The 13,920-nt window shown below is 49.6% G+C and overlaps 1 protein-coding gene across 1 annotated transcript in view; it reads right to left on the reverse strand.

Moving 5' to 3' along the window:
- ZFYVE26 (zinc finger FYVE-type containing 26) overlaps positions 1,276-13,920 on the reverse strand; it is a 72,037-nt gene continuing 59,392 nt past the window's right edge. The window contains 7 exon segments of the mRNA XM_021099396.1: positions 1,276-3,607; positions 6,640-6,684; positions 7,260-7,442; positions 8,970-9,029; positions 9,323-9,464; positions 10,488-10,687; positions 11,667-11,864. Coding sequence (XP_020955055.1) covers positions 3,404-3,607; positions 6,640-6,684; positions 7,260-7,442; positions 8,970-9,029; positions 9,323-9,464; positions 10,488-10,687; positions 11,667-11,864 — 1,032 coding nt within the window. The 3' untranslated portion in view covers positions 1,276-3,403.

Below are 13,920 nucleotides of genomic sequence, written 5' to 3' on the forward strand. Positions count from 1 at the left end.
AAACTTGAAATGGGCTTGAGGAAAGCGTTTTGATAAGAGTAGACTGGAGCTCGGGGGTGATGGAGGTGGTGAAAGAAGGGTTCCTAGCAGAAATAATAGCCTGAAAAAACAGGGAGCAGAAAGCACACCACCCAAGAAGGCATTTGGTAACCAGATGTTGAATAAATTTGTTGCAGAAGAGTTGGAGGTTCCAAGGATGGGTTAGTGAACATTATTACTGTGGAAGTGGGGAGGAGGAAGGACCTACAACAGACCATTTTCCTCAGGGTCATGGTGACAACTGATATTTAGCTGCTTGAGTATGAAGCGTCTGATACCTTCTGATCTACTTTGCTGAAACTCTGAAGGTAACGGGTAAATTTGGAGCATCTCAGGTTTCTAAACATGGTCAATGCCCTCTAGCCTAGATTTAGGTTGGGTGTTTGTTTTCTTTGTTGTGACACATCTTTGTGCCAGATTCCAAACAGGTGGTTTTCAGGTCTACTTGCATCATTACACTTTTTTGTTTGTTGTGTTTGTTTTTGAAGTTTTGTCTATTTTTTTTTTTCAAATGAGAAACCAAATGAGACCGTGTTTCTGGGGAAAGATAACGGCAGCAATGCTACCGTCCACGGCTCAAGTTATCATACCACAAACACGTGCTGTAAGAGGGTGGCGAGAATACGACTGAAGCCAAATTTGAATTCTACTTTCCCTAAAAGCCTTACACCTAGTTTCAAAGAGTCACAATTTGGCTGATATTAAAAAGATACATAGAACAAGGACCTACTGTACAGCATAGGATAATCTACCCAATACTGTGGAATGACCTATACAGGAAAAGCATCTGAAAAAGAATGGACATATGTACATGTAAACCTGATTTACTTTGCTGCACACCTGAAACTAACCCAACTTTTTCTTTTTGTCTTTTTAGGGCAACATCCATGGCAACACGGGATCTGAGCCAGTCTGCGACCTACACCACAGCTGATAGGAACGCCGGATCTTTAACCCAGTGAACAAGGCCCGGGATCGAACCCACATTCTCATGGATACTAGTCGGTTCATTATTGATGAGCCATGGCAGGAACTCCCACTAATGTTTTTTAAAACATAGGAGACTTGAGATAAATTCTAACTTAGGAAGAGTCATAAATTATGATGGGAATCATTTGGAGAAGTTCAAGAGTTAAAGGCCACCTGCTTTTTCCCCACCACCTTTTCTCTCCACACAGACCACAAGGCATAAAGGAAGAGAAAGATAAATGCGAGATAGCACAATGAAGCCATGAAGCCAAGAACTTGTAGAACACTTTATTGTGGCTTGCTTGCAGGAAAACATTCAACCCTTCATCATGTACATTAGTTTGGTTTCTTTTTGTTTTTTGCTGGAGACCACAGCCTGATGTTCAAAGCCCTGAAGCCTCACCTTATGTCAGTCTATGGTTGTCAGTTTGAGGAAAAAGTCAGGAAAATCTGATCTTAACATCCCAAATTAAGGGCTGTACACTTTGCAACCCATTCGTATAAAGTGCTTATGTTCAGTGCAAAAAGGGCAGACTCAGAAGGGCAAGCAGGTGCCAGGGAATATTTCCTGGGAGACGGATGCATCCTATGACTCAAGGAGGGAAAAGCCACGTGTCAAACTTTCCCATAAAAGGGTCTAGAATTTTCTTTGTAGTCTCTCTCCTAACAGGTCCAAAACTTTGAATCTGACAGATGGTCATATAGTCGTCTATTTTACTATTTAAAAAACTTGGTTCAGAGGGAAATCCACAGGGTTTCTAAGCACCAGAGATACTAACTTGGGTTTTAGCTCCTTTCTCTCAAGAGCAAAAGTGAGATCAACAGGCTGAGCTCTGGCTGGTGGGAGGCTCACAGCTGCAGAGTTTTCCTCACACCCCTTACTTGCAAAACCAAGTCATGAAATACAGCAGGCCTTGTCTTTTCTTTCTTTCCTTCCTTCTTTTTTTTTGCGGGGGTGGCGGGGGAGGCGTGGTGCGGCATATGGAGGGTTTCAGGCTAGGGGTCTAATAGGAGCTACAGCTGCCAGCCTACACCACAGCCACAGTAACGTGGGATTGGAGCGGTATCTTCAACCTATACCACAGCTCATGGGAACGCCGGATCCTTAACCCACTGAGCAAGGCCAGGGATCGAACCCGCATCCTCATGGATATTAGTTGGGTTTGTTACCGCTGAGCCACAATGGGAACTCCCAGCAGACCTTTTCTAAAACGTTGTCACATCTCGGGTGGGAAGCCAGGCCAGTGAATATCAAATAAAGGAGCACTTCACCTAGTTTCCCACCAGCCAGATGTGACCTATTTCATTAATTCCTTATTGAACTCTTGTCTCTGGGCCCAACTTCAAAGAGAACTCTCGACACACTTTGTTAAGACAAAGAAGTGCACTGCTTTCTCAGTGACGCTGGGTCTCTGCGTATCCATCCTGCCGTCCTGAAGAGAAGCAGGAGGGAAGAGCGAGTGACTTCCTAACCAATGTAAGGGGCACGATTAGGACTGTAACTCAAATAGGCAACATCTAGCCATTCAGTCCCAGATCTTGGCTAGTTTCTCTCCCCAGACTCTCCAAGAGGAAGCTGCGTCCTCTCACTCTGCGGCACGAATATTCACAAAAGCCAGAACCGTGCTTGCAAACAGTCCTCCTGCAATCCTGTCACCTTTCTCTCCCTGCGGATAAATGCATAGCTACCCTTCCTGCCCGTGTGTGTGTGGCGCTCCATACACAACCATGTGATCGGGTGGCCCTGGCCTTCAGATGCCAGCACCCGAGGGCCCTTCGGATCATGCTACCTTCCAAAGACTCATGGTGACTCTTGTGCTTGTGAGAGGAGAGAAACGCAGAACGGCTTTATTCCTCAGATGGCCCCAAAGCCATCTCTGAATTCTGGGAAGGGAAAGAAGGAAAAAGAGGCCACCTTTCAGATGGTGCTCAATGATCCTCTGTAAATCCCTTCCCGTCAGGCGGGGCTCCTGGGACGTCTTCGCACAGAGGGGCTGTGTACAAATAGGATGAACCCGGGTTAAGAACCAAAAACGCAGGAAAGTTTTCAGGTGGGCAGAAGTCTAAAGTAAAGTGCCTCTTTCCAGTGGGGGAGAATTTCATTTGTTCGGAAATGCTTGGGTGTAAACACGTGTGCACAGGACCATGCACACACACGCACTCACTCTGAGGTAGAAAGGACTGGCCGTCTCCAGACACACACACAGATTCCACAATCTTACAGAAACATGGCACTTGCGTGAAAGGTCCTGTCTTGCCCAAGGCGGCAAGTTGGGTCCAATCCAGCTCTTTCTGACTTGGGTTAAAGCCAGGGAAGTCCCGTCCCCCAGGACGAAAGACCTGGGATCAGGTCCATCACTCCCGACCCACAGTCCTCAGGCCCAGCGGCCCAGGGTCACTTCCTGGAGCCTGAGCTGTGGGCACCCCGGCTGTGGCTCGTCAGAAGCCACTGGGAGCAGATGTCTTGCACTACGGCATCCCCGCTGCTCTTGGCGGCCTGCTGCACCTGCTGGACAAGGACTGCGGCCCGAGAGTGCTCCTGCTTCACGGCAATCAAGTAGGCAGAACGCAGTTTGCAACACGTCAGGTACGCCTGAACCTGGCAGTTGGGGGTAAGACGGTGGAAAGGAAACTGTCACTGACAAGTCACCCATGGGCACAGAGCTCAGGCAGACGAGGTGGTGCCTTACTGCATTACAGCCACTCTTTTTTTTTTTTTTAAATTTTTTTGGTCTTTTTTTGGTCTTTTCTAAGGCCGCTCCCGTGGCACATGGAGGTTCCCAGGCTAGGGGTTGAATTGGAGCTATAGCTGCCATCTACGCCAGAGCCACAGCAATGCGGGATCCGAGCCATATCTGCGACCTACACCACAGCTCACGGCAACGCCAGATCCTCAACCCAGTGGGCCCAGATCCTCAACCCAGTGCCACCTCATGGTTCCTAGTCAGATTGTTAACCACTGTGCCACAATGGGAACTCCACAGCCACTCTTTTTTTTTTGTCTTTTTGTCTTTTCTTGAGCTGCTCCCACGGCATGTGGAGGTTCCCAGGCTAGGGGCCTAATTGGAGCTGTAGCCACCAGCCTACATCAAAGCAACAGCAACGCAGGATCTGAGCCTCGTCTGCGACCCATACCACAGCTCACAGCAACTCCGGATCCTTAACCCAGTGGGCGAGGATCGAACCCACAACCTCATGGTTCCTAGTCGGATTTGTTAACCACAGCCACTCCTTAAATATTCTGGACATGAAGTTACTATACTGTATTATTTTAATGTAAAAAGTTATTACCCATAAGCTAAGGGTTTCGAAAAGAAGGCAGACAGGTAGGCAGAGTCTGGCCTCTGTCACTCCAAGGCCTTCCTCCTCACTCTCCTGGGCTCTCCAGCTTCCTCCTGGCTTCACTGCCCACAAACTGGTTTTACAGTTATTTGGGTGATTACTTGATTGATGGCTGCCTCCTTGACCAGAGAGGCAGGAAGCGGGTCTGCCCTCTCTCCCCCTTGTAACCCTGGTGCCTAGCGCAGGGGCTAGCGTGAAGTGTTCGCTGAATATGCATGAAAGCAATGAATGAATGAATGAATGAATTGAATGAATGAATGAATGGGCACACAGAGCCCCCTTCTCTATTTTTGTTTTCAACCTGCTGGATGAAAACTCTTTTAATAAGAAATGTGGGGAAGACAACACATCCTCACAATTAGAAAAGGCCTCATGAAGGCCTAAGCCCAGGATGACTTGACTTGCTGTTTGGATCAGAGGCAGCTCAGTTTCCTGCATTCTAGACAAATGCCCAGCTTGGTGGAGACAAGAGCCCCTTCCTTCCCTGGCCCCCACCTCACCAGTACCTCCCTGGTGTCAGTGTTACAGGCCACCTGCCAGTGAACAGCAAGGCCCTGGTGAGCTGCCGCTGAGCTCCCACTAGCTGTCTTTCTGCCATGACAGTCCTCCTGGTGGATGGAGGGGACTCCTCTCTTCATGTATCAATGCTTCATCTTCCTTTTTGCCTTGTCACTAAAGTCTTCCTTTCCCAAGCTCAATTACAGATAATCTCCTACAGTGAAATGCCTGGCATGCTTTTTTCTTTCTTTTTTTAATGACCACACTTGTGGTATATGGAAACTCCCAGGCCAGGGACTGAATCTAAGTCAAAGCTGCAACCTACGCCACATACGCCACAGCTGCAGCAACGCCGGATCCTTAAGTTACTGCACTGGGCTTGGGATCGAACCAGCTCTGCCACAGAGACAAGCCTGATCATTAACCCACTGTGCCACAGTGGGAACTCCACATTCTGAGCTCACTGAAGGGATCAAGTTGGTGTTCTATCTGTTGCCCAAAATATTTGCTCTCACCCAGGCCTTCAGCTCCACTTGCCACCAGCACACATTAAACAGAACATCACAAGTAGGCAGGCAAAACTCCCACCTAGAGGAGGAGGTGGGTATTTTTTAAGAAAGTCTGGACTACAAATTGAATGAAGTTGTTTTTGGGGGGCAAGATCTTGTGGCCTGAGATCACTTAGGTGTGTCAGAAAAGCTGCTGAGAGGAAAAACTTGAAAAAGTATTAACAACAATCTAGGTTTTAGCCCCATTTTTCCAGGGGCAAAGCCTCTACCTACTGAGTTGGAAGCCTACCACAGGCTTGGAAAAAGAACCATAGTCTGAGAATCAGGGAGCCTGGGTTTCTGGCCTGGTTGCTGGGTTTTCATTCTGATTCCAGAAGTGTAATTTTCCACATGTGAGGATGCCAGAATTCCATCCCTTCTGCGGGATCTCACCAGGATGTTGCAGAATTCAATGAAGAAATGTTAAGAGCGTGTTCTCCCTAAACTCTCCAGTGGAAAAAAACGTCTGCAGATCCAGTCCTGGGATTAGCAATACCGCCATGGGGAGCGGCAATGTGGCTGCATGGGAAGCTGCCTGCCTAACGATAATCTTCTCAAGGACTCAGCAGCCAGATCATTCCACGGCTAGCGGCCAGGGTGGTCTGGCTTGTTCTTCTCAGGCCTCTCTTGGCCCATGGACCTTCCTCCAGATGGCAGGTGGTTCGAGCCTGTGGTGAGCCACGCATAGGAGCAGCTAGGCATACTTTTATTCCAGCTGGCACTCCTCATAAAGGTTCACTAATTACCTACTCAACAGGGAGAGCTTGCAGGCATCAAGGGAAAGACCTGTTCTGGAGACTGAGGCACCAGTGGACACTGTTGCATAAAGAGTTGTTTTTTTTTTTTTTTTTTTTTCCCCTTTACTGCAGAAGGTACCCTGTTCCTCCAGGACAGAGATGCAGGCTCACTCCGAGAATCTCATTCAGTGAGTCAACCTGAAGATGGAAGTGAGGATTTCCTAGGGCTCTGAGACAAACCTGCCACAGCAAATGCAGATTCTAGGGCAGCCTGGGACACATGTGTCTTGGGGATCAAGAAATGGGAAGGCACAGGCTTGTGTGGTCAGCGTTCTCGTGTCTCCCACCTGCTCCTTCCCTCCGGGTCCCAGCTCCACCTCTGGATAACAAAGAGGCTGAGGTGCCCTTTGCAAGGCACCGTTGTGGGGAGCAAGGAATGAAGATGAAAAGGCAAGTGCAAAGCACTGATCCTGAGCACCACCCAGCAAGGAGGCAGTTCTGCTTACCTTGTTGTCATCATTGTGTATCGCCTGGATCAGGCCCTCCAGCTCCTGTGCAGAACACAGACACAGTGGTCGTGAGAAGAGTGGGAGCCAGGGCCCAGCCAGTCTCAGCCCAGCCATCCTGACCCTGGGTGGGGAGGCCTGGCCGACCCTTCTTTAAAAACCCAACTTCTCCCATAAGAGCCACAGAGGAAATCTAATGATAGCACTAAGCATGGGAACCTGAAAAGAAACAGCAAACAGGCATGGATGTAGCTGTGTTCATCCCACAAAGAAGCCATCAGGGGACAGATGTGCAGGTGACATGCATCCAAGGCCACCTGCACGCCCATGATCTACAGTCACAGGGAGAAACTCAACTCTGTCGGTCTGCAGATGCTTCTGGGGGCCAATAACATGAGACAATGGGGTGCTGCGGGATAGCTTCCAGATACAGAGGTTCTCACCAGGAATTTTCTGGCCAGGGAAGGGTTGATGAGAGGGAGGCCATTATTACAGAGGCATCAGAGGGACAGAGGGACCTTGTAGAGCTCCAGGTACATCATGGGGAAGAGGAAATAGAGAGGGGGACCTGAAGACCCTAAAAGAGATGGAGGAGCCAAGAGGTCCGGGAGTGAGCGCACCTGCGGTGGGATTCGCTTGAAGGCTTCCAAGCAGTTGAGCAGGATGGTGTCCCCGTCGCTCTTGGCCGCCATGCCCGATTCGCTGACGCATTTGAGCAGCTGGCGGATCTCACCGTACTTCTCCCTCTCCACCAGCTGCCGGGCTGCTCTGCAGTAGGTCGTGGCAGCATCCAGCTGGAAGTCCTAGAACAGAACATGGGGTGATGGGCGTAGGGAGGCAGGGACCTCAACAGAGGGAAGGAAGGAAACATTCACAGAGCTCCCACTGGGCTTGGGGTAGGTAGGCTGTATTTTTTTTTTTTTTTTTTTTTTTTTTGGTTTTTCTTTTTGGCTGAACCCATGGCATTTGGAAGTTCCCAGGCCAGGGATCAAACCTGTCCACCACAGTAGTGACAATGCCAGATCCCCCAACCACCATGCCACTAGGGAACTCCTAGAAAAACCATGTTGACTGCAGTGCCAACAGAAAACATATGTAAATGAAAAATAAGCAAAATGTTCCTCTTTTGGAGTGTGGCAGACATTTAGGAAGCAACCATAAAAAAATCATAATTTTGGTACTTAAACTGCTACATCTCACTCACTGCCATGTCACTTTCTGAAAATATTCGAATCAAATTCCCAAGTTTAAGAGTTCTTATTGTGGCTCAGTGGGTTAAGAACCCAACCAGCATCCATGAAGATGGGGGTCTGATCCCTGGCCACTCAGTGGGTCAAGGATCTGGCATTGCCATGAGCTGCGGTGTATGTTGTAGACGTGGCTTGGATCTCGTGTTGTTGTAGCTGTGGTGTAGGTCAGCAGCTACAGCTCCGATCTGATCCCTAGCCTGAGAACCTCCATACGCTGGTGCAGCCAAAAAAAAAAAAAAATCCCAAGTCCAGTTCATTCTGTAATGAGTCACCTTTCTCTTGGAAAAAGGATGTTGGGGGCTGATACTGGCCGCCTCGGACCTTTGGTGCTCTGTTAAGAGATGCCCTGGGGGCTCATCACGTCAACAAAAGACTGATTGGCTAGAAACTATGGGATAAACAATCTGTTGCCTTGGGGTCTGGGAAGAGCTATTGCTCTGTCTGCCCAGCGAAGGAGAGCTTTATCCAACACAGAAAACAGGTGGGAAGAAAGAAATCTGTCAGGTTGACTCGTTCATTAAGCCTCAGATCCTGGAGCAGCACAATGTGTTAAGACCCTGCCTGTGACGGGCCTCACAGTACCCGAATGTCACTGTGTGGTGGGGGGTGATTTGGAGAGACTCTGCTTCTCATGGTTTCAGTGCTCTGCTCCAGGGCCATAGCTGTACCTGTGTCCTCTCATCACGAGGGACAGATGTCCTCCTTGAGTCTGGGTCACGGGGGGATGGAGGACAGAGGGGCAGCCCTGGCTGCCAGTGGCCACTTCTGCTGAACGGGACCCCACCCCCAGTCACGCTTCCCCGCCAGGAGCACAGCTACGCAGAGCTGCTCTAGACCGGCTTTCTGGTATTTCTTTGATAGATTTTGATGAATTTGTCATTGGCCGCATGGCTTTTGGCAAAGTGGCCCATGACCTCGAATTTGACCCAGTTCTGTAACAGCCACCTTGTTGCCTGCATTCTTGATGCATGCGTAAATCTGCTTTCCTCGCGATAAACACTTTCTGAAGAATAATCCCGCACAGAACCCCGGTCACGTGCCCATCACCCCTGGTATAATCCAGAGTAATCTGAGTCATACCTGCAGGACGCGGAATGCAATTCCAAAACCATCTTCTACGTTTTTCCCTCCTAGCATGACCTGGAAAGGGGAGGGACACACGCTGTGAGGAGCCAGGCTTACTGCAGCAGCCCCTCCAACAAGAACGAGGCTCCCATTTACTCATTTCTTCAACTAATATTTGTGGAGACTCTATGGAATGTGGGCACGGGAGAGACAAGAGTGAACCAAACGGACTCCATCGCTGTGGCTCATGTTCAGCAGCCATCACACATACTGGAAGAAGAACTAGGTGACTGCAACTATGATACAGGTTCTGGAAGAGATCAGCCTATGGGGGAGGGGAGGGGGGAGTCCTGCGACATCAGGCCTACCTTGCAGGCAACATCCATTTTCATGTGGTTGTTTCCAAACAGGGTTGGCAGAGGCAAGGAGGTGACCTGAGAGGTCCCAGCACTTTCACAGCGATGTAAGAACCTGGTCACTTCCATCTGCAGCTGAAGTGTGTTCATGTGCCTGTGGTGACAGGAGACGCACGGTCCAGCCTCAGGGGTGACTGGGGCCGGGGGGACGGAGGAGTCACAATAGGATGGCACCGCAGAAGGTGAAAGAAAGGATGTGGTGGGCCAGATGGGAGCCAAGGTGCCCTCTGAGCAATTGTGACAAGACAAAAATGGGCAGGAGGCATTTTCAGAGCACATCGTGCTGCTGACACAGGAGAGGGCGGTCGAGGGGGACATGAACCCTGCCCTCCAGAGTTCAGAGGTCAGAGAGTGGGGAATAACGAACACACACACAGGAGCTAGCGCTTGGGACTATGAAGAGATAAATGGTAGTGGGAGAGCATCTCCTTCAGATGTGTCCGCACTGAGGGCTCGGCAGGCATGAAGGCTGACAGGAGGGAAGGACTTGGGGTGCCTGATGTGCCACAAGGAAGCAGCGTGAGGTGACATGGAGACACGGGCAGGGCCCAGACCATGCAGGACCTCTTCTGCCTCTTGTAAGGGTTTGGGGTTTAGTCTCATGATGCCAGGCCCCGCTCTCCTCTTACAAGCTCCTCTGGAGGCATTCAAGACTGGCTTGTATCAGACAGTCATCCAGGAATGACTCCATTTTTTTTTTTTTTTTTTTTGGGCCGCGCTAGTGGCATATAGAAGTTCCCAGGCTAGGGGTCTAATCAGAGCTGTAGCCACAGGCCTACACCACAGCCACAGCAATGCGGGATCCAAGCCGTGTCTGTGACCTACACCAGAGCTCACGGCAGTGCCGGATCCTTAACCCACTGAGCAAGGGCAGGGATCGAACCTGCAACCTCATGGTTCCTAGTCAGATTTGTTAACCCCTGCGCCACGACGGGAACTCCACAGTGGGGTTCATTAATTGCTGAGCCACCAAGAGAACTCCCCATAATGATTTCTGTTCCATGTGCGTGTGTGTGTGTTTCCTGAGGGCCCAGAGATGGTTAAGGGCAGTTTCATCACTGACAGACCCTTGGTCCCAGCCTTTCTGCCCCGCCCTGTTCCCTGAACCCCGAGCTACTTTGACACATCAGCTGCGGTCATCTTCTTTCGGAAGAAGGTGGTTTTCTTCCTTCCCGTGCGGCGGGAGGTTTCTTGGAGGTAGATCTTCAGGTGGTCCTTGGCCTTGAGCAGCCACGAGAGCTTCTCTCCCAGCTCTGTGTATGTCTTCGCTTTGTGGGTGAAGAACCGGATACAGGTCATGGCGGCTCGGACTTGGTCCTGGAAGAGGAAAGTGAACGTTCAGATCAAAAGAAATCAGGGATGTGGAAGGGGTGTGAGGAGAATTCTGATCGGATTCCCACCCACGAAGCCTGGTTGCCACACCCACTCCCATCACCAGCTGTCCTGCTCATTGTATCCTTCACACCGAGGCCCAGGAGATCCAAAAGAGAACAGGCTGGCTGGCTCTTGGGAAGGAAGGACACTAGTCCACCCCAGAGGAGATCTTTAAGCAGGAGACTTCTGGTTCTCCATCCAGCTTGCCTTCCCTCTTACTCTGGCACTGAATAATTCACTTTCTCTGTGACTGAGTGTTGGCCACCCTCAGACAGATGGGGAGTGACACGGACCCCTCTCCCTTCAGGGCTCTTTCTACACACCCTCACTCCCCCGTCGTTCCGTATGAAATCTGCATTCATGCTGCACGTACATCTGGAAACCTCCATGTCCCTCTTTTTCACCTGTACATCCTTGATTTCTGAAGACTGCCACTGCTGACAAGAGTGAAGTCTACCCCTTCAGGATGAGGATGGAAATCCTGATATTATTTAAGAATGCTAGAGAGCGGAGTTCCCGTCGTGGTGCAGGGGTTAACGAATCCGACTAGGAACCATAAGGTTGTGGGTTCGATCCCTGGCCTTGCTTAGTGGGTTAAGGATCCGGCATTGCCGTGAGCTGTGGTGTAGGTCGCAGACGCGGCTCGGATCCCGAGTTGCTGTGGCCCTGGTGTAGGCCGGCGGCTACTGCTCTGATTAGACTCCTAGCCTGGGAACCTCCATATGCCAAGGGAGCAGCCCTAGAAAAGGCAAAAAAAAAAAAAAAAAAAAGAATGCTAGAGAGCAACATGCATTTGCCGAAGCCTTAGTCAAGGAGCAAGGCTGAGGGCCAAACGACCATCTCGTTCCGTCATCTCGCGCAGTCTCCTTGTGTGGCACGGCAACAGTGACAGAGGCAGAAGGCAGGATGGGGCTGCTCTTACCTTCATAAACTGCTGCAGCTCATACAGAACGTGGTAGTAGCTCTTCTTCTGTAAATGCTGGCAGGCCGCAATCAAGTACTTCCCCCAGCTTTCTAAGGTTGGATCGATGGATTCCAGCAAGTTTTCTAACACGTGTAGCTTCCCACTTTTGTAGCTTGGCTGGAAAATGCCTTCTATGAAGACTTCTGGGGGACTCTCCTGGAGGAGGGCAAGGCAAAAAGGCAGAGTTGAAAGCCCTTTTCTTCTTCTTTTTTTTTTTTAATAGCCGTACTTGTGGCACATGGAAGTTCCCAGGCCAGGAGTCAAATCAGAGCTGCATCTGAACCTATGCTGCAGCTTGCAGCAATATTGGATCCTTAACCCACTGAGCCACCATGGAAACTCCAAAGGGTCGGAAGTCTGCAGCCTGGTCCTGGCACTGTCGGGGACCCATCCTGAGCTCCCTTCCGCTCACACTCCTTCAGGATCCTCCTGCAGCAGTGCTTCTTAACCTTTCATGTGTCACAGGGAGCTCCCTTTGAGAATCTTACCTCAGTGACGACTCCTCTTCTCTCCTTCCCTGTACAGAAAAGCTGATGGAGTTATTTACACTCCCTGTCTCTAGTTTATCTTTGGTGATTGTCTCCTGAACCCACTCTCAATTAGCTTTCACATCTATGACTCCATTAAAACTGCCCCTTAGGTCACCAATGATCTCTATGTTGCTAACTCTAAAATGCCTCATCCTTGTTTTCCACTTGCTCTATCAACAGCTTTTCATACAGCTGATGGCTTCTTCCTTGAAGATTTTTCTTTTCTTTTCTTTTTTCTTTTTCTTTTTAGGGCTGCACCCAAGGCATATGGAGGTCCCTAGGCTAGGGGTCGAATCAGAGCTATAGCTGCTGGCCTACACCACAGCCACAGCAACGCCAGATCCAAGCCAAGTCTGCGACCTACACCACAGCTCATGGCAACGCCGGATCCTTAACCCACTGAGTGAGGCCAGGGATCGAACCTTCGTCCTCACGGATTCTAGTCAGATTCATTTCCGCTGAGCCATGACGGAAACTCCAAATATTTTTCTTTATTTGGCTCCCAGGACACCACGCCCACCAGGTTTTCTTCCTAGTTCTCTGGCTATTCCTGCTCAGTCTCCTTTGCTGATTCCTCCCTAGCTCCTCAGGGCTGAGAAACCTGTTTGCTTTTCTTTACTCTTTTGATTTCGTAAGTCTCATGCCTTTAAATCTATTTGCTGACTACATCTATAATTATTTTCTATTTCCAGCCTGTTCATTCCTTCTGAACTCCAGCATGGTATATTTAACTTATATCCAATGGTAGACACAAAAAGTCCTCTTGGGTATCTAGGACACATTACATCTAAAAGTGCACTCTTTTTTCTTTTTACTTTTTTTTGCTTTTTAGGGCTGAACCTGTGGCATATGGAAGTTTCCAGGCTAGGGGCCTACGCCACAGTGCACAGCAATGCTGGATCCTTTAACCCACTGAGTGGGGCCAGGGATCGAACCCTCATCTCATGGATACTAGTCGGGTTCTTAACCCACTGAGCCACAACTGGAACTCCAGCACTCTTGATTGTTTCTTGTTCATCTGCTGTACGACAATCTTCCCTTTCTCAGATGGCAATTTTGTTCTTCTACTTGTTCAGGCCAAAAACTGTAGCCATCTTTCACTCATACCCCAACATTAGCGGGGAGTCCCTGATGGCCTAGCAGTTAAGGATCATTAGTGGGAGCTCCCCGGTGGCCTAGAGGTTAAGGATCTGGCATCATTACTGCTATGGCGCAGGTTGGATCCCTGGTCTGGGAACTTGACATGCTGCAGTGGTGGCCAAAAAAAAAAAAAAAAAAAGTCATTAGCAAATTCTCTTGTCTCCATCTCGAAATACAGAGTATCTGAATGTAGCTGGCCACTTCTCACCCCTTCTATGCACTACCCTAGCCCAGTCATCATAACCACTTGCCTGGAAGACTGCAAGGGTCTCCTCTCCGGTCCACCATCTTTCACTCCTGCCTCTTTTTTGTTAAATCTCATGTCAACCAATCAACCTGAGTGATTCCATTAAAAGACATCATGTGACTACTCTGCCCCAAATCTTCCAGTGGTTTTTCGTCTCACTCAGCACAAAGCCCAAGTCCTCATAATGTCTATAAGGCCCTATATGATCTGGTCCCTGTTAGCTTTCTGACTTTACCTGTCACCACCCTTTCCTCAGCTCACTCTGCTCAAGCCACCCTGGCCTTTGCGCTTGCTC

This window comes from Sus scrofa, chromosome 7 (assembly GCF_000003025.6).
Source record: "Sus scrofa isolate TJ Tabasco breed Duroc chromosome 7, Sscrofa11.1, whole genome shotgun sequence".
Lineage (NCBI taxonomy): Eukaryota > Metazoa > Chordata > Mammalia > Artiodactyla > Suidae > Sus > Sus scrofa.